The 25982-nt window shown below is 42.4% G+C and overlaps 1 protein-coding gene and 1 pseudogene across 1 annotated transcript in view; both read right to left on the bottom strand.

The window, feature by feature from the left end:
- The window catches only part of OCA2 (OCA2 melanosomal transmembrane protein), a 481450-nt gene that overhangs the window by 370519 nt on the left and 84949 nt on the right, over nt 1-25982 (bottom strand). The window contains exons 4-5 of the mRNA XM_049614148.1: nt 22215-22404; nt 14631-14801 (exon numbers count right to left, since the gene is read on the bottom strand). Of these exons, the coding sequence (XP_049470105.1) occupies nt 14631-14801; nt 22215-22404 (361 nt within the window). The remainder of the gene's footprint in view (nt 1-14630; nt 14802-22214; nt 22405-25982) is intronic.
- On the bottom strand, nt 1379-2443 carry LOC125910195 (high mobility group protein B1-like; annotated as a pseudogene).

Below are 25982 nucleotides of genomic sequence, written 5' to 3'. Positions count from 1 at the left end.
ATTTTTTTTTTAATATATGAAATTTATTGTCAAATTGGTTTCCATACAACACCCAGTGCTCATCCCAAAAGGTGCCCTCCTCAATACCCATCACCCACCCTCCCCTCCCTCCCACCCCCCATCAACCCTAAGTTTGTTCTCAGTTTTTAACAGTCTCTTATGCTTTGGCTCTCTCCCACTCTAACCTCTTTTTTTTTTCCTTCCCCTCCCCCATGGGTTTCTGTTAAGTTTCTCAGGATCCACATAAGAGTGAAACCATATGGTATCTGTCTTTCTCTGTATGGCTTATTTCACTTAGCATCACACTCTTCAGTTCCATCCACGTTGCTACAAAAGGCCATATTTCATTCTTTCTCATTGCCATGTAGTAAGAATGCTATTTTAAAACACTGGCACTTTAAGAGAACTATAATCTCAAAAACCACAAAATTGCCAAATTGTTCCCTAAACTGCTAAGTAGATAAACATGACTCTAATGAATGAGTTTGGGTTTCGTAAAGAAAAATCAAATTCAAATCCAATAGCTCCTACTGAAATACAAGTTTTAAATGTCTTCTTCCCTCAGGCCTATTTGATTTATATAAAGGAGCAAACTACAATATAGGAAAATATACCAGATTTTAAGTGTGGTATACATTTTAGAAGTTGGTCCAATTAATTAAAAATACCTTTAATGGAGAGTCAAGTTTCCTAAGAAATCCATATTTAGATAAATAGGAGAAGACATTTACAGCCAGCACTTTTTTTTCCAGAGCCTTTTATGGGACTAATGTCAACAAAAAATTTAATATGGCAGTCTTGTATTTTAAGCTCACACTTTTGGGGATACATTCTCAGGTCTTCTTTAATGTGGGAACTGCAAATATAACTGCCATTACATGGTAATGGGTGTTAAAGAATGTAGAGTCCTCATGTAAAGATTAGAACATACTTTTCTCTTAGTCCTTCAAGGACAGGCTTTCAAAATGTTTGATTCTACTAATCCCATGCTGTGAATAGACTGATTACTCTTCACTTTATATATGTGACTGGGCTATGTGAAATCTGTATCAACTGATCAAGACTGGAGTTTCAGCTATGGATGAAAACTATCTCAATTCAACTTTATTACCCTCATCATGAGTATGCAGGGTGTAGACAAAACTTTTTATCAGCTAACTATATGAAAAGATAAACACTGTAATAACCCATGTGATCCAAAATGGGCAAAAGCAAAAGACTAACTTCCCCTCAAGAAGAAAAATTTCAGATGTATGAAAAGGACAACAATACTAATAAAAAAATTGTATTTATTTAGAAGCATTCAGAATGTCAACAAAACAGCTGCAACTTTTTTTTTTGCAACTACAGAGTGGTATTCAGTTAACAGAACAACTAAGCTGCATCAGAGACAACTGAAGATGAAAAAACTACCATCCCCGTATATAACTAATTTGTGCTGTGCACAAACAAGAACCTGCTTTAAATTTCCATGCCATTTACAACCCCCATACTGTACCAGGCAAGGTTAGTGGCTATTGAAAATACCACCAGGACAGGGCTATCTAAAGACACATTAGGTAGTGTGTTAACTATACAAAAAAAGACACTGTACAGATTAAAAACAAATCCTACACAGCCTTACATTTCAATTTTTTTCTTTAAAAGGAGTGAGTTGTATACAGGGGGGTTAAATTCTTTATAGACAAGAAAGAAAAAACTGTGCTAGAACCAATTTATTCATCATCATCTTCTTCATCTTCATCTTCATCTTCCTCCTCTTCCTCCTCCTCATCTTCCTCATCCTCCTCTTCCTTCTTTTTCTTGCTTTTTTCAGCCTCGATGACTCCCTTTTTTGCTGTATCAGGCTTTCCTTTAGCTCAGTATGCAGCAATATCCTTTTCATATTTTTCCTTCAGCTTCGCAGCCTTCTTTTCATAAGGCTGCTTGTCATCTGCAGTGGTGTTAATTCCACATGTCTCCCAGTTTCTTTGCAACATCACCAATGGATAGGCCAGGATGTTCTCCTTTGATTTTTGGGTGATACTCAGAACAAAACAAGAAAAAGGCCGAAGGAGGCCTCTTGGGTGCATTGGGTCCTTGAACTTCTTTTTTGTTTCCCCTTTAGGGGGGATTAAGTTTTCATTTCTTTTTCATAATGGGCCTTGTCCACCTTTGCCATGTCTTCAAACTTTCCTTTATCTTTAGCAGGCATGGTCTTCCACCTCTCTGAGCACTTCTTAGAAAATTCTCAGAAGTTGACTGAAACATCTGGGTGCTTCTTCTTGTGCTCCTATCGGCAAGTTTGCACAAAGAATACATGTGATGACATTTTGCCTCTCGGCTCCTTAGGATCTCCTTTGCCCATGTTTAATTATTTTCCTCAGCAAGCCACAGAGTCACCCAGTGCCCATCTGGCTCTCACTTGCCCTGGCTCTGTCTCTATCCCCAGTAGTTTATTTTTGTTTCTGTTCCTTGCCTTAAGAGACACATCTTGCCTTAAGAGACACATCTAGAAAACTGTTGCTATTGCCAGTGTGAAAGAAATGACTGCCTATATTCTCTCCTAGGGTTTTAGTGTTTCAGGTTTCACATTTAGATCTTTAATCCATTTTGAGCTTATTTTTGTATACAATGTCAGAGAGTAGTCCAGTTTCATTCTTTTCCATGTAGCTGTCCAGTTTTCCCAGAACCATTTATTGAAAAGACTGTCTTATCCTCATTGTATATTCTTGCTTAGTTGTCATAGATTAATTGACCATGTAAGTGTGGGTTTATTTCTGGAATCTCCATTCTGTTCAATTCATCTGTTTTTGTGCCAGTACCATACTGTTTTGATTACTATAGCTTTGTAGTATATCTTGAAATCTGGGATTGTGATATCTCCAGCTTTGATTTCCATTTAAAAAGGAGTTGTTGAATCAGATTTTGGAAGTGTGAAATGATTATTCATTAAATTAATTAAATCTAAGAGAATGCAAAACAAGACTTAACCATTTTGAAAATATCAGAAAGGTATTGAAAAAGATGTTTCAACATGACTTTCTGCATTCTACAAACATGTGTCAAGCACAGGCCATGTACCAGCGCCCTTCCACAAACAGGGACAGAGTACAAACACCCCAGAGCCTGCTCTTGAGGGCTGGCCAGTGGGAGAGCACACCTCAGGGCTGGGCAGTGATAGTGTCATTAGAAGATGAGATTCAGTGGGCCTGGGGATGTGATATGAGCAGAGGTGGAACTCAAAGGACTCTAAAGACTTGGGGAGACTCAGATTCACCTAGGCCCTGAGAACCACAGGTAAGAAAGATATAATAATGATGACTGGGTCAGGACACTGTCAGGAGACCTCAGAGGGGGCCAACAGCATGGCATGATTGTTAAATTATAATTGTTAAATTATAAATTCTTAAAAGACTCTGTTGGTACAACCAGTAACAGTACTGCAATTTTTTTTTTTGAATTGTTTGGTTACGTCTTAGTCAGTGTGTTTTTTGATCAAATCCACATTCCTACTTACCAGAAAACCTAGGGGAATATAATTGATAAATACAAGCCTGATATCCCAGATAAAGCTTGTGTCCAGAAAACTCAGCCTTTAAAAATGCTAGTGAAGATCCTCCAAATTTGAATTTTAGCATCTCCAGCAAGAAAATTATGCAAATACTCAACATTAACTTTGCCCTCCTCTGTAACTTTCACCAAGCTGCTTTTTATGATGCCATGCATTTACAGGTCAGCAGTGTTTTCCTTCATACCATGTTATGGAAAGAATTTCTAACATGTACTTTGAGATTGATATTACCCAAAGCTTCATAAAGGTGTCTGAGGTTTGGCAGACTAGACAGATGCAAATAGGACTGCTGTTGGTATGACTTGGGGCCTACTTTTTCTCTTACAGGTGCTGTATACGATGGCTGAAAGTTGCAAGCCTGTTTGTCTTTGTGGTGGTGTGCTCTGTGAGTACCACAGAGCTCTGCTGATGGGTCAGCAGAGCCATGGGGTGCCATGGGCTGGGTAGCAAGGCACCTGAGATATGGCGCTCACACTTTCTTTGGAGGAGATGCTGAGGGCATGTGGGATGGTGGGCTGAGGTTGGTGAGGGAGGCATCCCCTTAGCAATGCTCAACTGCTGTGATCCACATGTGACACAAGAGAAGACCTGGGGACTTGGCTTTGCTTTATAGAAGCAGTTAGCTTACTCCCTGGGTCTAACTTTCCACCTCAAAGTGGCTTGCCAATTCTGTTTTCAACCACATGCAATAAAACTATTTGTGTTGGGACATGTCCAGCATCACGGGTGGCCCCAAGAATGTTTAGTGTCCCTTTGAGATGGTGCTCTAGGCCTCCATCTAACTGGGCTGCCCTGTTTGGGAGGGAATGAAGCTCCTTGTTTGCCCTTTTCTTGGATGCTTCTCCAACTCCACTTGCCCATGCATTCTAAGGGAGGACTGCAGAGCCATGTTTCTGGAGGTGACCTGAGTATGCCCTCTGACAGGAAGAGTCAGGTGTCTTGCTGCATTTGTGTGGTTTATATCCTGATGTAGTCCTCGCTGGAATCACATTGCAGGTGCTCAAATTTTTTTGCCAAATGAGTGTAAGATTCTTTGTGCCCAGGTGTGCATATCTGTATGTATACACATGTGTGTGTACATGCCTGGCTGTGTGTGCACATGTGTGTGTGAGGTCCTCTGTGTCTGGCTGTGTGTTTGTGTGTCTGAATGCCTGTGTGGGACATGTGGGTCATTTGTGGTCTGTGATCATTTTGAGATTGTATCTGTGCTTGGGGTCTTAATTCTGGGGGTGTATCAATTTTCAGCATTGACATAAGATAGTTTGTGTGCACCATTGTTGGAGACCCCAGTGGGTGGTTGGTGCATGCTGCTGTGACAGCATGTGAGATTGTGAGCAAGGATGGGGTGTGTGAATGGTGTTTTCATGACTGTGCAATGTAGATTCCAAGATGTGTGTGGCCATGGCTCTTCTATGTAGGCAGCCTGTGGTTATGGCTCATGCTAAATGCTATATGACTGGAAACTTCACATGACCAAATGTGGCTGTGAATACTTATTTTTCATTATCTGTATCTGTGGACATGAATATTGGGGCTCTGTGTATGTGTGCAAGATTGTGCATGAGAAGAGTCTCCTCTTCTCAGTGTGACATATAGAGAGCAATGTTGCATCCTGAGCAGCAAGGGTGGTGCATGAAGTCAATACTGGCCGAATTGAATTGAATACCTGCAACCCTTTAAAAACCCATAGGGAGGAGAGCAGTGGCCCAGAGAAAGGAAGTCTATGCATGAAATAAGAAACAATTACATTGAATTCTGAAAACTTCATGAGTTTACTTTTTTGGCTACCAGTTTACCTCTTTACTTCCTATTCACATAAATGTGTGGTTCTGAAGCTCCAGCTGTTTAACAAGGCTGGTGGTGGGGTGGGGACTGGGATTTTCAAGGAGAAGGAAGGGTGGGCCAATTCCCCCACTGATTTCCTGAGGTATGACCTGATCATGTTGTTTAGTCTTAAGCCTTCTTCTGGGAGATAAAGTTTTGGTGATTTGAGGAATTTGTTTTGAACTTCTGTAACAATCATCTTATGATCACTTCAATGTACTTTCTGATCAGGTATAAGCTGCTCTGCGAATTCCACAAAACATACTTTAACCATCACGTGGGTTGTGTTCCCTTTCCTGCAGTATGGGAAAACCACGTTTACCTACCTCTGATGATTTAATTTTGTGGCTGGGTGGTTAATCCTTAAAATCAACAAATATCAATAGTTAAGATCCATTATTGTGGAGAATAAAATAGTGAATCAGAATTTTATATTTTAATATCTAATAAAAACTATTTAGAATGAGCTGGTGAATATTGGATACATCAGTCAACACCATTATCATACCCATATTTTCAAATTTTATCAAAATTATTTAAATCCTATTGTTTTTCTGCTATAAATCTATCATTAAATGTTTCTGATTGTTACAGATTTTATTCAGCCTGTATCCAGATCAAGGAAAGTTCTGGCAGTTGTTGGCTGTGTCACCCCTGCAAAGCTACTGTATCCAGTCTGTAGACTGCAAAGGATAGTTGTCCATGGTTGAGATTCACAGAGACACCAGAGAACTATTACAACTGTTACTGAAGGTCACAGCATAGGTGATCACTGTTCTTCTCATGAGTATTGTGTTCCTCTAGGACATTAAAAAAATTTCCTTTAAAGTTCACTTATTTATTTTTGAGAGAGAGCACACATAAACTGGGGAGAGGCAAAGAGAGAGAGAGAGGGAGAATCAGAAGCAGGCTCTGTGCACTGTCAGCATGGAGCCTGATGTGGGGCTCGATCTCATGAACCGTGAGACCATGACCGGAGTCGAAATCAAGAGTCTGCTGCTTAACTGACCGAGCCACCCAGGCACCCCTTACTGCAGGACATGTGATGAAACATGAGGCCAGAACAGAAGACAAGAGAAGCACTAGTGAGACTGTGATGGATAGCTGGTGGTGAGGTTCCTCCTGGGGTGATGATAGCCAACTGGCACATTCCAGTTAGGGCCTGGCTCCCCTGGGCTCTTGGATACTCTGATTTGTACCCCTACCCATTTCCTTTTGCATTTCAGCTTAGGTGGTTTCTAATGACCTATATTTTTCTTTCCTTTCCTTTCCTTTCCTTTCCTCTTCTTTTCTTTTCTCTTCTTTTCTTTCTTTTATTTTTTATTTTTTTAGAGAGAGTGTGTGAGCAGGGGAGGGGCGGAGGGAGAGAGAGAATCTTAAGCAAGCTCCACACTCAGCATGGAGCCCCATGCAGGGCTCGATCTCATGACTGTGAGATCATGATCTGAGCTGAAATCAGGAGTCAGACTCTCGACTGACTGAGCCACACAGGTGCCCCTCTACTGGCCTTTCTTTAAATTCATTGGTTTTTTTCTTTGGCCGTGTCATCTGGGCTTGATGACTGCTTGGTTTCTTTAAATCAAGTTTTCTTGCATGTCTTTTTGTAGGCCTCATAGTTTGTCAATAAAAGCCAGATATGTTGTATAGGATAATAGATATTGAGTGTGTTAGTCGACTTGGACTGCCCTAACAAAATACCACATCCTGGGGGTAACATATATTTATCATTCACAGTTCTGGAGGCTGGACGTCCAAAGTCAAGGTGCTGACCAATTTGATTTCTGGTGAGGGCTCTCTTTCTGGCTGGCAGATGGCTGCCTCCTCCTATGTCCTACAGGGCCTTTCCTCAGTGTGTGTGTGTGTGTGTGTGTGTGTGTGTGTGTGTGTGCGCATTTGTATGTGGAGAGAAAGAGCATTCTCTGGTGGCTGTTCTTATAAGGACACAATCCTTTCATATCAGGGCCCCACTGTATGACTTATTGAACCTTAGTTACTTCCTTAGAGGCCCCATCTCTAGACATAGCCACACTGGGGGTCAAGGCTTCAACATATGAATTTGGTAGGGGGACATAGCATTCAATCCATAACATTGTGGGCTTTAGCTGGGGTTCTGTGTAAATCTAGTCAGAGTTTGGCTATGTTGCAGTGTGTGGTTGCCATGGTAACCTCTAATATCCCAGACACTTGGAATTGCTTGGCTTCTCTCCAACTGTCTGCTACGCTGTGCACTGTTCCTACTCCTCTGCAAGGGGTAGAGTTACTTTCCCCTCTTTCCTGCCACTACTGGCTGCTGGGGTTACATTGTGCCCTTAGGCTACCAGATTTGATGTGCTTTCCCAGGAAATTAAGGTTTCTCCACCAGTCTTCTCAATCTCTCCATATCTTCCCTGTGAGCACCTGCTAGGGTCCCTGGAGCAAAACCGTACAAGAAGATGCTAACACCCCTATTTTGTGGCTCCCAGGGCCTCCCAAGTCTCACACTAGCCCACACTTGACCTTGAGCTGTTTAAAAATTTTCTGATTTAATCTTGCCTGCTTCTGTATGTGGTGGTAGCACCTGTCTCAGGGAAGCAATGCTTGGCCCTGTTCCTCCCCGCATTCACCTGTCTTACTTTAGATTTCAAGTTAGGTGTTGTGATACAGCCTCATTCTTGATAGAATAAGTCATTAACTTAACATTTGTTCCCTGTTTTCTGGTTGTGAGAGTGGGATTGGTGTGTTTCTAGCTCTTTATGTATCCCAAATGAAACTGGAAGTCCAGAGCCCACACCCTCTCTTAGAATGGACATTGGGATTAGGATATTGAAGCATGAAATCTCCTAAAGTTCCCAGTCCTGCTTAAAGCAGTAGGGTTAGTGGTAGGTCCTGAGGAAGGGACATCTTGGAAAGCAAAGGAGGAGAAGAGGGCAAGGAGGAGAAAGGAGTGGGGAGGAAGAGGAAGCAGGTGGAGGAGGAGGGTGGTGGAGGAGGAGGGAGAAGAGGAGGCAGATGTGTCCATTTCAAGTATTTATGATAATTACCTTTTATTTTCTGATTATTGCCTTTTAAAAGGAATTAAATCATGCATAGAGCTACATGGAAAGATTTTTTTTTCTCTAGTATCTTCAATTGATAAGCTGGGTGCACTGAAATTTTAGGAAATTGGATAATTTTCCTTGCAGTCACCAAAAGCTATCACATATTATTGTTTCTTCTAGTTCTTCTGGGGACTTCCCCAGAATATCCTCTCACTCAGCTGAGCCACTCTTCACCCACAGGGTATCAGCAACATTCCAGAAAGACCGCACTTAAGGCCTTCAGGTGGGCTCATGAGATGGCTCTTGTGAGCAGTGCATGGTGCATCCCTGCCCTTTAATAAATGAGAGCACTCATCTGTACCTGCTCTCAGGACAGGGTAGCTCTGTTGTCTATCTAAGGCTTGCTAAAGTCTTGATGTTTTCTTCACCACTTTAAAAATGTGTCTGAGTTTTAGGTAAAGATGTATATCCCTGTGAGAGAATTGGAAAGCTCTGTGATTTTTATGAGCTTTGTTTTTCATTCATATGTCTTACCTCTATATCATCTCCATTAAACAAAACTAAGATATGCTTCTGCTTTCCTCAGCTCCTCCTGGAGCCTTCTCAAAGAAAGGTGTGGAGGCCTGGCTTCATGATGTCCCTATAAGATAGATGCTGCCTTCCCTTCATGGGACTTCACTGTAGGCGATCATAACCTGCTGCCCAGGCTGACCCAAGAGCTTGGAGTGAAGGGCTGGATACTGTCCAGAAACAGTCTTCAGTGAGAACCAGATAGGGAGAGGGAAATATTTTGGAGAATCTGGGTTATTACTGTACTGTGGCAACTCCTGTATGAACCTTAGCAGTTAGTAGAAATCATAAGTAAGCATAAGTAAGGATATAACAGGGTAAAATCAGATAATAACAAATAAGAGTCCTCTATTCACCAAGAAATGTATTCTCTCTCTATTCACCTCTATTCACCAAGAAATGTACCTTGTCACTTTTATTCTACAGCATTGTGCACAGTCTTCCTTCCAAAGCAGCCCAAGTACACTAGGCCTTTCCTGGGACTTGAATGAGCCTAGGCCCATCCTGGTGGCTGGCAGGCAAAAATGGTTTCTCCTGGCAGCAAGGGCAACTGGGGAGGTCTCTCTCCTGTTCTCTGAGCAGCGTGTATATTTGGGTGAAGACAGAAGAGAAGTGGAAGGGGTAGAGAGAGCTGTGTGAGATGGTAGGGATGCTGCAGAGTGGCTCTTATATGTTTAGTGACATTTGTTAAGGATGGCAAATCAGACTTTATTCAGAAACCTAGTGATAGTTGTAGAGACCACTGCAGTGTGGGAGAGGGATTGAACTTGAGAAATGGGACTTTAAAACTAAGGGACAGGGTGGGGGGCAGTGGATAAAAAACTACAAAGAGGAAACATCAGGGGTGAGAGGAGACTCTGGCCAAGCTGACCTCACTGGATTCTTGCTGTAGGCCGGCCAGAGTGATCAGACATCAATTAAGGATGGTGGGGCATGAGGAACCTGATCAGATATTGAGTGTGATCAGATATGGGGAATGCAGATTCTGACTAAATTAACCTACCAGGATTCTTGCTAAAACTGGACAATGCAGAGATAAACACAGAACCCCCAAAGTCACGGCTTAGTCTTAGAGAAGAGAGTTCAAAGGTGCATGACTAAAGTTTGGTCAAAAAGAGACTCTCTCTGTCAATCATTAACCCTAATTAAGGCTGATTTAAGCTTCTTGTGGGTTCCTCAGAAAACATAATAGATTTCCCATATGTTTCTGGAAGCTCACAGACCTTCTTCAAGGACCCTAGGCTGAGAACTTGCTGAGGGGGGTTGTGAAAGGAGAGATCAGAGGTTTTAGGTCTCCCTCAAATGTCCTCAGAGAGCCAACTGCTGATGGTATCTACAAAAGGTGGGGGCAGACTGGGGAAAAGCTAGCTTGTGCACCAGAGTTTGGACCTTTGAAGGTGATTCTCAGCAAAGGGGTGTTATTGTGCAGGTCTGAGGCAGGCAGTGATTCTGGCCTGGTTTTGAAAGTCGGTAGTGGTGTTCTCATTGTTGTTCTCATTAGTGAAGAACCCCATTGTTCTTCCTTCTTGACTTCTGGCCAGACCCCTGGATGGACCGAGCTGAGTAAGAGGCCTGGATGACAGACACTAGGGGTGTGTGTTTTAGTGGGAAGTGATCTTGGAGAAAGCTCCCGTATGCATTAACTGGAGAATAACAAAGCTACCTTTTCTCCTATGAGGTTTTCTTTGTAACAATTGGGCTTTGTCACTTCAGTAATTGTAGGGGTTATTTTAGAAGCTTTGTGAAACAGGAAATGACTGTGATTGCAGGCACCTGAGGTTCTTTTTCCCTGAGTTGTTCTCTGTGCTTATTATGGGGGAGACATGTTCAAGGCTCCCAGGTCATTAGGTAAATAACAGTCAGCAAGCCAGGTTAAATATAAGCAGCTTAATTAGGCTTGTTCACTGGCCTTCCTCCTTTTCTTCTCTCCCTCCTCCCTTCTATTATTTTTCTTTGTTTCTTGACATATGGTCCATTTTCCATCACACCCTTCATAGTAGACCTGGGCTCCCAAAGTACATAAAGGAAACACTATACACATTAAAGGATTTTGTCCCCTCCTGTTCTTCCTCTCTTACATCCTAAGCTCCTTATACTACCTCATAATTATGTTCTCTAATATGGTAACCACTAGCCACTAGTGGCTCTTTAAATTTAAATTTATGTTAATGAAGTAAATAACATTAAAGTTTCACTACCTCATTCACACCAGCCATATTTCAAGTGCATAATAGTCAAATGTGATTTGTGGCTACCATATCAGGCAGCATAGATATAAAACATTCCTATCACCACATAGAATCTGATTGGTCAGTACCAGTCTAGAAATTAAGGGCAATCATTCATCCATTTGGTCCCAAACACTGGAGAAAATACATTGGCACTAGATAAGATTTATTTTTAAAAAAAATTTTTTTTCAACGTTTTTTATTTATTTTTGGGACAGAGAGAGACAGAGCATGAACGGGGGAGGGGCAGAGAGAGAGGGAGACACAGAATCGGAAACAGGCTCCAGGCTCCGAGCCATCAGCCCAGAGCCTGACGCGGGGCTCGAACTCACAGACCGCGAGATCGTGACCTGGCTGAAGTCGGACGCTTAACCGACTGCGCCACCCAGGCGCCCCTAGATAGATTTATTTTTAATGAATTGATCAATCTTAAAAGTTTCGTACTTTATCAAATGACATTGCTCCCATTTTTATCATGAAGATGGGTCCAAAGGGTCCCCACTTTCTTACCTCAGTTCAACTAAGCAAAAGTTGTGTCAAAGAAAAATTGCATAAGTTAAACAGTAAGGAAGACTTGGCAATGGCGGAGGGTGGGGGGAGATTGAACTCAACTCCAAATACAACAGGGGAAGCTAGGAATCTACAGTAGGATGAGGGTGAGGATGGAAAATTACCAAGGGGAACTTGGTTGTGTATGAGGAGAGAAGGGATTCTCAATAAACTGGGCTCACCAGGCCAAAGTTGAGGACTAATCAAGAAGAGGGCTCAGAGGAGCCTGACTCAAGTTTGGTCAAGGAGGAAGTTCTGGCCAGTGTTAATGAGCCTGGCATTTGATAGGCACTGTAGCAAACTTAAGGATAAATCCAAGGGGACTCTACAGTTTAGGCAGAAATGAAGGCCTCTCTTCAGGCTGTTGTGGATTTGTTCCATGTCCAGCAACAGCACATTGCCTGTTGTTCAGAGGTGTTTTATGTGTCTTCCTCCCCACCATACATATGCCTCTAGGACAGCTGCCCACACTCGGACAACCAGTGCAGAGTCAATGGTCACACTTAGAGGAACAACAGGAAGATGCTTAACCAGGAACTCAATGGAGGGAGGTCTAGGGGGCTCGCAGAGTAGGAAGAAGGTTCACGGAAGACATGTCAAGTTAGGTCATGAAAAATGGCTTTGATGTGGGTAATGGGAAAGGCAGGAGACTTCTTTGATGCAGTCAGAGGAAGGATGCAATTTCTCTCTGACTTCTCTATTGCCCGCCCCCAGCAGGGACTCTGGTCTATGTTTGGAGGACTTCAAGGATGATGCTGTAAACAAATATTTATTGGTAACATAAGTATTTTGGGGGGCGTCTAATGTGGTGAGAACTAAATTAGTCTCCAGAGAAGTAGAGAAATAAATAAGATGCAGATACTTCTCTTGAGGAGTGAGACCAGTTGGGAAGAAAAATCTTAAACAAACTGCAATATGGCATGAGTCAAATCTACAGAGGATCCACTGGAGTCGTAGATGACAAGCAAAGATTTTAAGAGAGGAGTGGAGAGTTTGAGTGAGATCTCAAAAGATGGCAGAAGTTCTTCATATTTGGAGAAGGCATTTGAAGCAAAGGCAGGGTACTATGTGTTAGGAGAATGGCAGATAGTTCAATATGTCTGCAAGTCAAGGATCAAAGCTGCCTGCAGGGATGAGGCTTGATTAGAGGCTCCTGTTTTCTGTGATCTGGAAGTCACAGATGACGCCAGAGCATCTCAGTGGGCTTTGAATCCTAAATACATGGTGGGCATGTAGAAAGACAGAGGAAAGGAAGGGTGGAAGTAAATGTGGTCCTGTGTCTATGTGGTTTTGTGTGCGCTCCATGTGATTAGTTAATCACAGGGAGATTTGTTATATGGTTGTCTCCTCAAGAGGTCATGAGATGCCCCTTAACCCCCAGGTTTTTATTCATTTACTTCTTGGTATGCAATAGATGCTCCACAAACATTCCTTAAATCTGAGGGAGAAGCCACTGCTTTTCCAATGTTAGCCTCTAGGTGGTGCTGTTCCATCTCCTGGGTTTCTGCAAAGTCTCTAGAATCCTTTCTGAACTGAAATATTTCTCCCCACCCTGTATCTTGTGTTTGACCAGGGGAAAGACGAGGACAGGAGTAATTTTGGTGTGGCAGAAGCAGCAGTGTCTCTTTGGGCCTTTTGTTGGTACATCCTGCCTCATGTGTGACTTCTGTTTCCATTTGTCCTTGATGGAACCCAAGTAGCAGCATAGGTATGTGGAGAGGCTTTCCAGCCAAGTGCTGGGGACAGCTGCACATTCTGGGCTGTCTTATAGACAACAGTGCTGATAAAGCGCTTTCTTTACCAGTATGTGTTTGTATAATAATTTTTTTAAACTAGTATATTTTGCTGGAGGAAATGGATAATGAAAAAGGATTAACCATTCACTGGCACTCAACACTCAATGCAAATCCTGTATACACTGTGGCAACAGTGAAGTTCTACCTTTTCCCTAAGTCTATTCCATAAACCACCTGTTTCTTTTAGGGTTTCTGAATCTTCCTACAACTAGTGAGCTGCTGCTAAGACTTTTGAGGCCTTATACAAAGCATAGATTATTTTGAGATTCATTTTTCCACCTACAACAATTTTCTCTTCTGGATGAAAATGACTGGGCCAGCCTCTTTGTAAAATCCATGTCATGTCCCCCAGGACCTTGCAGCAGAGGCAAGAGTTGGCCCAGAACAGAGAGAGAAGGGCTGAGTCGCACAGACCCCTATGTTTGTGCAACACCCAAATGCAGGATATAAGTACTGAGGGGCGAGCCTGAAGTGGGGAGTAAGTATCATGGGAATTATATTTTGTGTGGGGAAAAAGCCTCTTTTCCTGATAATTCTTCCCTGATCAAGACCCCTTAACACACTTTGAGGGAATTTCTCTCCTCTCACTTATTTAGCTGACTCCAGAATTCTTATTTTAAGTTCTCTTTGTGATTTCTCATTGTACAAATAGAGACCTGGCACCTGAGGATTTGGGCATGGATGTTGATCTGTGTATCTGTTCAGTCATGCAGCCATCCTGTCTACTAGCTCACCGTGGGTCCAGGAACTTGGGCAGGAGTTTCATGCTGGCTGCAAAAGCAGAAGCAGAGATAAGGGTAGAATGGGGAGACACCACCACTTAGAGGTTAAACCAGAGGACCTGAAACATAAACAATCAGAAATGCAATTTCTGCAGTGCAAAACACAATGTAAAACCAATGTGTATGTCAGGAGTGAGGTGCTGAGGAGATAAGGAGTGGTCAGTGGCTGCAGTACAGTTGGAGGAAACATCCTGGATATGCATTTCTGTGTGCACCTTCTGAGGAGGGTACTCACTGAGTGGGTGGTGGGGGCACTTTAGGCCTCTCTTCCTTGCTTTGTGGTTCACCTTGACTTTGCCTCAGCTTCAAACCTCACCAGCTATGTGGATTCCACACTGCTCCGGGTGGACCTGGAAGGGGCCCTGGTGGCCAGTGGCCCAAGTCATACTGGAAGAGAAGAACATGTTGTGGTGGAGGTGACCCAGGCTGATGTTCCAGGCTCCAGGCGGCGGCGGCCACAGCAGGTTACACTTATACTTTACCTAAAAGGAATTGAAAAAACTCACTTCATCTCTTCATAAATTGATTTCCTTTTGAGTGGATTTGATGGGAAGCCATAAGGCAATGACACCCTTCTTTTTTTTGTAATTTTATTTTTTATTTTTTAAAATTTACATCCAGATTAGTTGGCATATAGTGAAACAATGATTTCAGGAGTAGATTCCTTAATGCCCCTTACCCATTTAGCCCATCCCCCCTCCCACAACCCCTCCAGTAACCCTCAGTTTGTTCTCCATACTTATGAGCCTCTTCTGTTTTGTCCCCCTCCCTGTTTTTATATTATTTTTGTTTCCCTTCCCTTATGTTCATCTGTTTTGTTTCTTAAAGTCCTCATATGAGTGAAGTCATATGATTTTTGTCTTTCTCTGACTAATTTCACTTAGCATAATAGTCTCCAGTTCCATCCACATAGTTGCAAATGGCAAGATTTCATTCTTTTTGATGACACCATTCTTAGGCAAGCCCTGTCTTTTGCTTTGTCTTTGCAATTCTTTTTTCTCCTTTTGTCTAAGATAATTATAAAACTCTTGCAATTTCAGTAAAATCAGACTTGTGAGTTTTTTATTCAGATGATTTTATTGGACAATTCAGGGAAATATATATTTGAACGTAGTTTTCTGTCGTTAAATCACAATTAAACTTGGGCCTTACCTCATGGTATAGAAGATACACCACAGTTCCTTTGGGTTTGTGGACACTTAACCAAGTAGTTAAGACTTGCATAATTTCCTAAACCTTCTGCTTCTAAAGCAATAGGCTCTTGCACTTAGTGTCTCTTAGACCATCTTTAGCTCCCATACTTTGAAGGCAAGGAAGGTCAGCAGTGGTTTTGTCACCATGGCCCAGAGCCCAGACAAGGCCTGGACCCTCTCTGTGCATCCTGACCTATACCCCAAGTCCTGATAACTCCCTGGGATTATTATGGTGACTTGTGTATGAAGTCCATGGGTTTTTCCTATTATAATACAGAGAAGGAAACCCTGCTGTTGCACAATGCTGTGTCATCCAAAACAGAGAGTCTGATGGGTTACTGCACCCTCTCATTTTCCTGCCATACAGAGCAGGGTCCACAGAGCAAAGGCATCATTATTAATTAAGCTGCAGTTTCATGGGTGATGGTCTATGCAGCACCAGTGTTCTAAAAGTGTTGCCTTGGTCGTGGTCTTAGGACGTAAACTTGTCTTCCTTGTGTGCAATACACAGCCTGATGGCAATGGCTTCTCAGTAAAGACAAGGTGGGCACACATCTGTCTGCTCTGTCTGTGAGTCTTGGGTGGAAGAAGACGTGACCCTTTGCAGCCTGCTGACATGACTGCCTGCCCATGGGGCTGTACTGAGCTTCTCTTCTCCAGTGCCAGGACAAAAATCCAGCTCAGAAACATGAGGAACACAAAAGTCCTTTACTACTAGGCTTTTCTGATATACTCTTTCCAAATATTGAAGTGTTTTAAGAGAACATATGAACTCTCATTCATGCTTTGACTAATTTCAGAGTTCCTATTTTCATTTACTTCATGATTTTTGGGCATCAAGACTCCCGTCCTCCCATTGAAGTTTCCCTGGCTCCTCAGATGCCCCAGCCAGCCTCCACTCTCTGCTCATATCTGGCTCCCCTCAGCTGGTTTCTCCACTACCCTGCTTGGGACAGGAAGATGTGGGGTGGATTTGCCCACAGCAAAGTAGCTTTATCCTTGGATCCTGCTTCTCATGGGCTCCTGTGACATGGGTGTGCAGACTTGTCTCTAGTTTGCAAGCAGGAGGCAGTTGTAAGTAAGCATTTTCATGAGTTGCCTCAGAGGGCTCAGAAGATTCCAAGTCTCCCATAAAGTGCAGTGATTTATTTTGCTCATAATAAATCATTTTGACATCTATACCTTTGTATCTTTTATACTAATTCTATGTGTGTACTTTTGTATTCTTTTTTCTTAAAGCCCTTCATAATGTAGAAATTTCCAGTTCCATACAACTTGGATATGCTCTAGTGTCAGGGATTTGGGAGTTGTGTAAAAAGTCCTTGCTGTTCCTCTTTTTCTCCTTATTATAAACAAACACGTACACTGAATAACACTGAATCCCAGGTGATGGTTCAAAGCCTTACTGTGATATTACATTTCAACTTTTACAGGTCACTCAGAATTGGACTGTATTTTTAAATCCGAGAAGAAGTGAGCGCTTAGTGGTGAGCAGGACCTTTGAGATACTGAGCAGGTGGGTCTCAGGTGATCGAAGATCTTGAGGGAGGGTCTTCTGAGACATGCTCACTTAAAAAGTTTGACCTGTGAGACTCTAATTTTTGGCACGAATAGCCAGATCAATTATATGACTTGGATGGGATGCTCTAACTGGGGAGACTGTGAACATGGGGGATGTAGGAGGGCATCATAACCACAAGTGTCAGGAAATGAGGATTGACTTCAGGGTCCATTTTGAAGCAAATGGTATTTTATAGTTGATTTTATAGTCATTAATATTATGAAGCTCTACAATGGAGAATTCCAGGAAATTTTCAGATTCTTTCTCTTTGTCTTTAATGCCACTCCATATTATGTCTGTAGGAGTTTGCTATTCCTGTCATAACAAATACCACAGACTGCATAAATTAAAAAGTAGAAATTTATTTCCTCAAGGGTTCAGCAGAGTTTGTCTTTTCAGAGGCCCCTATCCTTGGTTTGAAGATTCCTTCTACTTCCTGTGTTTTCACATGGTCTTTTCTGTGTTTGTGTCTGTCCCTATCCCTTCTTATAAGGACACCAGTCATACTGGATTAGGAACCACACTAGTGACCTTATTTTAACTTAATTACTCCTATAAAGACTCCGTCTCCAAATATAGTCATATTATGAAGTATTGAGGGTTAGGGTGTCAACATCTATATTTTGGGAAGACACAGTTTGGCTCACAACAGTTGCTGACCGAACTTTTAGAAAAATGCTTTAGTTTCACCATGCCACATACTGTTAATTACTTGGATGCTTATTATTCCAGGTACATTCCCCCATCATCTGTGACAACCCGTCTATATATTCTCAGGTTACATGTGGCCCTTTTCCAAATCACTGTCATGTGAGAATGGTTGGCTTTGCTATTTGTTAGCAGGCAAAGCAGTCAGTGTGTGATGAAGAGAAAGAGAATTTTAATTTTAAATGGCTAGAACCAGTGTGAAAGTTCCTGCTCCTTGTTAATTGTTGGAGTGGCACCTGCCATGAAGCAGATACTGCCAGGTGGGGGCTGAGGGATCTACATTAGATGGATCTGACCACAGGGAGGCTGTGTCTGCATCTCACACTACTCATATATGCCCTCAGAGCTCCTTGTCTGCCAGGTCAGGAATTGGGCTAAATCACTCTGAGATTAATTTGGGCTCTCATTATGGCCATAGATAACTTGTGTTGGGAAGGACACCAAGGAAACAAGCACTAATTGTTGACATAGGGTCTGGTTTCCTTTACTAATGGTAATATCTTTCTTTATTCTACAGAGATACTGTTTCTATCAGCATTCGAGCCTCTGTCCAGCAGACCCAGGCTGTTCCTCTTCTGATGGCTCATCAGTATCTCCGTGCAAGCATAGAAGCACAAGTGATCATTGCTGTGGTCATCCTTGCTGGGGTCTACATGCTGATTATATTTGAGGTAACTTTCACGTCAGCTCTCAGATTTATTTGGGCTCACAAGTAAGTGTCTTTCAATGTGTGGATGTTTTGGATAGGCTAAGTTCTCCTTCTTTTTTTAAGTTTCTTTATTTATTTTGAGAGAGAGCATGAGCAGGGGTGGGGCAGAGTGAGAGGGAGAGAGAGAATCCCAAGCAGACTCTGTGCTGTTAGCATAGAGAGAGCCTGACATGGGGCTCGATCTCACAAACCATTAGATCATGACCTGAGCTGAAATCAAGGGTCGGATGCTTAACTCACTGATCTACCAGGTGCCCCTCAGTTCTGCTATTTCTTTTTTTAAGTTTATTTATTTATTTTGAGGGAGAGAGAGAGAGAGAGAGAGAGAGAGAGAGAGAGAGAATGAATGAATGAATCCCAAATGGGCTCCACACTGTCCGTGTGGAGCCCAACTTGGGGCTTGAACTCACAAACCATGAGATCATGACCTGAGTTGAAATCAAGAGACACTTAACCGACTGAGTCACCCAGGTGCCCCTCACTCAGTTCTGCTTCCTAATCAAATTGCCATGGCATCTTTCCTAAAAAGGAAGATTCCACCATTCTATGTAGAAAATTGATCTGTACTGGAATATTTGCTGAATGTTGGCAACTGACACATGCAAGATGAGCTGCATCAGGTACCAGCAAAAATTTACCTGAGAAAACTGAATATGTGCATGATTTTCTCACTCTCATTCTGCTGCTCACTTGAAATGTGACCCTGAAGGGGCAAATGTGGAAACTCTCTGAGATGTACATTAGACTGTCCCCTATTTGTTTCATAGGAATATGAATGTTATAGAGACTTGAGAGACCTTGGGCTATATGGGGGGGGGGAAGGATTATTATCTGTTATGCTTATCAATTCAGTGTATGAGCCTTTTTACAAATGATCTTATGTCTTATAAATTATGTGTTTTTGGGGAGCTAAGCGTGGCCCTACCTTTAATAGCATGAAGCAAAGTGCAGACACTGCCTGGGTGGGCTGGTACATTGTTAATTTAATTGTGAAACCAGACTTACTGCAACACATTGATGAGAATCTTGGCTCCAGTAGGTTGAGCCTGGAAGGTCAGTAGAGAATGAGAAGCATTTCTTCTTTAGTGTAGGATAGGTATGAGAAATACCTTGGAGTTGTCAAGAAAATGGCCTTCAGGAGAAATGGTCAGGAAAGTTCCAGAAGTTTTCCTGTGGTTGTCTAGTATGCCTGGTGAGGAATGTTGGCTCCAGTAAGTTGAGCCCAAATTGTCCAACAAGGTCCACTCATTAATTATTTTATCTCTTATGTCTTCTTTATTCCAGAGTAGCTCTATTCTCTCCATTCTTTTTCTCTTCTTTTTTTTTTTTTTAACCAATATCATCATGTTTCAGGGTTCCCTTGGTCACCTAAACACTGTGATTTTTCTAGAAGGGCTCACAGACTCACAGGAAGCTCTGCCCTGTCTGGGCTGTGGTTTATTATCATGACCAGCAGTGGAAGAAGCCTCATCAGGAAGTCTGGATGAGTCCAGAAGCAGGGTTCTGAAAGGTCTCCTTTCCCAGAAGGGGCCACATAGAACATGCTCCTTCCTTCAGCAGTGGCATTTATGCCCAGGGCAGCCTGCTTGAGACTCAGAGCTCCAGGGTATTGATGAAGCCTTGTCATGTAGGCTCCCTGAGCCCACCAAAGTCCTAGCCTCCCAGAAAGAAAGCAGGTGTTAACCATAAATCACATTTTATAAAAATAATTTAGACATGCTAGTAAAGCAGAATGCAATGTTCTAAGCCTATATAACAACATTATCACTTTCTATCATAAGGAATATTCCAAAAGCCAAGTAACCAGATGCCAGCCAAGGGCCAACCCTAGAGCAGGCTCTTCTAAAGGCTCTTCTAATGATGGCAACCTTAGGCCTTCCAGGTTAGCTCTTTACTGTACCACCATCTAGTTAAAAAATATTTTTCTGTGGTTCTGTAGAACATCTTGCATCCTGGATTGGGCTAATGGACCCCTCATAGGATTCTTATTCTATTTCTTTTATTTCCTATGGACTACAATTTATATCTGAAGCCTTCAGGTTTTATTTTGGGGCCCTTTTGCTTCACAGGTGTTCTAGGAGTTTGACTTGCACCAAGGAGAAGTGTAATGTCTAGATGTCCCCCTTGCAGGGATGCTGAGATTGCTTAGTGAGTTTAGGTGGTGGCAGCCTGGCCCAGTGTTTATCAAGTTCCCTGTGACCTTTGCTCCTAATAGTTTTAATATTCACCAGGGACCATTAGCATTTGCAATGAATTTTCTAATTCTGTCATTCTATCTGCATTTATAAATGACATATTCTGTACTGAAGAACTTTCTCCCACCCAATTTCATTAACGTGAAACACACTTAATGCCAGAAACACAAGATAAATTATTTTTCCTTAATTATCAATTTTCATAATAATGATTTGTTGCCTTAGCAACTTCCAGTGGTGTCCACTGAATTTATTTTTTGTCTGTCTCCCATTTTCTGAGTATCATTTTGAACTTATGGGTTTAATAAATTCAATGTACTTTAATCAGTTACAGTCATTAGTAATTAAAAAATACAGTTTAATGCCAATTTATTTTTGAGAAGACTTCTTTTTATTCTAGAATTTGACTTTTTGTGTATAATTGTACAACCTTTCAAAATTACATAATTATAAACATTTATTAATCTTTCATTAATTAATGGCTGTTATTAATAGCCATTCAGAAAATGCTTTTCCCTCCCTCCCAACAGCCATGTTGAAGTAATAAAAGTCCTGTAAAGAGGCCAATTCAACATGGTTTTTACCCTGGCAGAAACAAAAAGTGAGGAGGTTAGAAGAAACTAGATATATTAGTTCAATGAAAGGCTCATTAAGGGCACACTTTATAAGTCAGTCAGGTGAACTGCTGCCCCTCAGTATAAGGCCTCACTCCTCTCCTGCTCCATATTATAATATACCAGCTACATTATCTATCAAAAACATTTTTTGTTGTTGTTTTGAAATAATTAAAGATTCACAGGGCATTGCAAAGAAATGTACAGGGAAGTCCAATCTATACTTCCCCAGCCTCCCTCAATATTAATGTGTTATATGACTATGGTTTAATAATATCAAGACCAAGAAATTGGCATTGGTACAATCCATAGAGCTTATTCAGATTCAGTGGTTATAGAAGTGGCAGAGCAGTATGGAGACTCTGAGCTTGTCTTGCCCCTGAAATGCAGCTAGATCAGCATCAAAGCATTTTGAACACCTGAGGATTAATGAAAAAATCTGCATAATTTGAGCCACAGAATTTGGCAGGTATGTGGTATGGAGAGGTGAATTGGGGGAGAGAAAAGCTGCAGAACCATGGAGGGTAGGGAGCTGTTTTCACAAAGAAAGGACAGAAAGAGAAAGAGAAAAGGGATGATTGCAGCACATTGGGATTGTGCAAGAAAAGCACTCACCCCTGAAAGTACCTGGAAAGGAAGAGAGAGAGAAAGAATTAAAACACTTGCAGGGGACTGGACAAGAAATCTGTTCCCCCAAACCCCAAAATTTGGGATAACAGAGAGGGTTTCAATACCACCAGGATTCTATAAACAATGGAGTGCAGAGTCTGAAGTTCTGGAGCTCAGTGCCTGGGAGTGCTCTGGTGAGGAAGTAGGGTGAATCCCTAGGACCAGGCAGTGTGGTCTGAGGGGTCTGTGTGCCACATGGTGAGAAGCTGTTCTCCTGCTTGGAGTGCAATTTGGTAGAGGACATACAGCCTCCCTGTGGGCAAAAGTCCTCATGGACCCTGGAGAGCAGCCACGTTTGCTGATATTGAGACAAAGATGCCAGAGTGTGGTAAAATCCTGGCACCAGCTGTGTGTTGTTTTTCCATAAACTCTGAACCTCTCCTGCTGCACGATCACTGGAATGTTTTCTGGAACAAGCTGGCAACCAGCCATTGCTCTGTGAGACCCACCCCCAGAGAATTAGTGTGGGTCTCTGAAGTGTGGAGTTTTGAAACAGCCTCATCTGAGACAAAACTCTGGAGGGAGGCACTACCTGGCAGGTGGACAGCTTAGACATGGACAAGGTAGAGGCAGGGAGTGGATGGAGACCTGAGACAAGGGAGGGGTGCTTGATCATAGGTCAGGGAAGTGCAAAGTTCCTGTGCCAAAGACTAGGGAGCTGGGTGAAGCCATTTTCACCTCTGGCACATACGGGATCCACCCCAGTAAGCTAATCAGTGCCACCAAGTGGATAATGGAGCCATTACACCAAACCCCACACACCTGCACCCTCCAGGCACATCCCCCCGAAGATCAAAACAAATCCTTCCCACCTGCTTAGTCTACAGACTAGTATGCTTCAAAGTTTCAGTTCGAGGGGAAACTGGTTATAACTTCAGCCAGGTTTCCTTCTGCTTGCTGGTTCATTTATTTGTTTGTTTTCTTTACATCTGTTTTTGCTTAAATTGTTTTCATTTTTTTCTTTCTTTTCTTTTTATTTCTTGGATACAGAAAGAGCAAATTCTTTTTGTATTGTTTTTTGTTTTGTAAATTAAAAATATTCTATTTTATTTTCTTTATTTTATTTTACTCTATTTTATAATTTAAAATTAAAAAATTAAACTTTTCCCCTTCCTTTCTCTTTTTTCTCTATTCTGTCAAGCTTTTTTCAACAAGCAGGTTGAAACACACCTAAGATCTATCTTTCTTTACTTGAATCTTTTTTTTGTCTTTGATTTTTTAATTTTAATTTTTTATTTTACTGTTTTTCTTTCTCCAAAATGACGAGACAGAGAAATTCACCCCAAAAGAAAGAACAGAAATGAATAATGGATTTAATCAACACAGATGTGAATAAAATGTCTGAATTAGAATTTAAAACCACATTTTAAGAATCCTAGCTGGGGAGAGAGGGAAGATGGCGGCGTAGGAGGACGCTGGGCTCACCGCGCGTCCTGCTGATCACTTAGATTCCACCTACACCTGCCTAAATAACCCAGAAAACCACCAGAGGATTAGCAGAACGGAGTCTCCAGAGCCAAGCGCAGACGAGAGGCCCATGGAAGAGGGTAGGAAGGGCGGCGAGGCGGTGCGCGCTCCACGGACTGGTGGGAGGGAGCCGGGGCAGAGGGGCGGCTCGCTGGCCAAGCAGAGCCCCCGAGTCTGGCTGGCAAAAGCGGAGGGGCCTGATGGACTGTGTTCTGACAGCAAGCGTGACTTAGCGTCTGGGAGGTCATAAGTTAACAGCTCTGCTCAGAAAGCGGGAAAGCTGGAGGACAAAGGGAGGGAGACCTGCTGAGCCCCCGGACGACAGAGCTCAGTTTGGTGGGGAACAAAGAAGCTCGCCAGCGCCATCTCCCCCGCCCATCCCCCAGCCAAAATCCCAAAGGGAACCAGTTCCTGCCAGGGAACTTGCTCGCTCCGTGCAAACACCCAACTCTGTGCTTCTGCGGAGCCAAACCTCCAGCAGCGGATCTGACTCCCTCCCGCTGCCACAGGGCCCCTCCTGAAGGGGATCACCTAATGAGAAGCGAGCTAAGCCTGCCCCTCCTGCCCCCATGCACCTTGCCTACCCACCCCAGCTAATACGCCAGATCCCCAGCACCAAAAACCTGGCAGTGTGCAAGTAGCCCAGATGGGCCACGCCACCCCACAGTGAATCCCACCCCTAGGAGAGGGGAAGAGAAGGCACACACCAGTCTGACTGTGGCCCCAGCGGTGGGCTGGGGGCAGACATCAGGTCGGACTGCGGCCCAGCCCACCAACTCCAGTTATACACCACAGCACAGGGGAAGTGCCCTGCAGGTCCTCACCACTCCAGGGACTATCCAAAATGACCAAACGGAAGAATTTCCGTCAGAAGAATCTCCAGGAGATAACAACAGCTAATGAACTGATCAAAAAGGATTTAAATAATATAACAGAAAGTGAATTTAGAATAACAGTCATAAAATTAATCACTGGGCTTGAAAACAGTATAGAGGACAGCAGAGAATCTCTTGCTACAGAGATCAAGGGACTAAGGAACAGTCACGAGGAGCTGAAAAGGGCTTTAAACGAAATGCAAAACAAAATGGAAACGACAATGGCTCGGATTGAAGTGGCAGAGGAGAGAATAGGTGAACTAGAAGATAAAGTTATGGAAAGAGAGGAAGCTGAGAGAAAGAGAGATAAAAAAATCCGGGAGTATGAGGGGAAAATTAGAGAACTAAGTGATACACTAAAGAGAAATAATATACGCATAATTGGTATCCCAGAGAAGGAAGAGAGAGGGACAGGTGCTGAAGAGGTACTTGAAGAAATTATAGCTGAGAACTTCCCTGAACTGGGGAAGGAAAAAGGCATTGAAATCCAAGAGGCACAGAGAACTCCCTTCAGACGTAACATGAATCGATCTTCTGCACGACATATCATAGTGAAACTGGCAAAATACAAGGATAAAGAGAAAATTCTGAAAGCAGAAAGGGATAAACGTGCCTCACATATAAAGGGAGACCTATAAGACTCGTGACTGATCTCTCTTTTGAAACTTGGCAGGCCAGAAAGGATTGGCACGATATCTTCAGTGTGCTAAACAGAAAAAATATGCAGCCGAGAATCCTTTATCCAGCAAGTCTGTCATTTAGAATAGAAGGAGAGATAAAGGTCTTCCCAAACAAACAAAAACTGAAGGAATTGTCACCAGCCCTACAAGAGACCCTAAGGGGCATCCTGTGAGACAAAGTACCAGAGACATCACTACAAGCATAAAACATACAGACATCACAATAACTCTAAACCCGTATCTTTCTATAATAACACTGAATGTAAATGGATTAAATGCGCCAACCAAAAGACATAGGGTATCAGAATGGATAAAAAAACAAGACCCATCTATTTGCTGTCTACAAGAGACTCATTTTAGACCTGAGGACACCTTTAGATTGAGAGGGAGGGGATGGAGAACTATTTATCATGCTACTGGAAGCCAAAAGAAAGCTGGAGTAGCCATACTTATATCAGACAAACTAGACTTTAAATTAAAGGCTGTAACAAGAGATGAAGAAGGGCATTATATAATAATTACAGGGTCTATCCATCAGGAAGAGCTAACAATTATAAATGTCTATGTGCCGAATACCGGAGCCCCCAAATATATAAAACAATTACTCATAAACATAAGCAACCTTATTGATAAGAATGTGGTAATTGCAGGGGACTTTAACACCCCACTTACAGAAATGGATAGATCATCTAGACACATGGTCAATAAAGAAACAAGGGCCCTGAGTGATACATTGGATCAGATGGACTTGACAGATACAATTAGAACTCTGCATCCCAAAGCAACAGAGTATACTTTCTTCTCGAGTGCACATGGAACATTCTCCAAGATAGATCATATACTGGGTCACAAAACAGCCCTTCATAAGTTTACAAGAATTGAAATTATACCATGCATACTTTCAGACCACAATGCTATGAAGCTTGAAATCAACCACAGGAAAAAGTCTGGAAAACCTCCAAAAGCATGGAGGTTAAAGAACACCCTACTAA

This window comes from Panthera uncia, assembly GCF_023721935.1.
Source record: "Panthera uncia isolate 11264 chromosome B3 unlocalized genomic scaffold, Puncia_PCG_1.0 HiC_scaffold_1, whole genome shotgun sequence".
Taxonomy (NCBI): Eukaryota; Metazoa; Chordata; class Mammalia; order Carnivora; family Felidae; genus Panthera; species Panthera uncia.
Note: the sequence above shows the minus strand (reverse complement) of the source record. Positions and strands in the feature narration are given on the sequence as shown.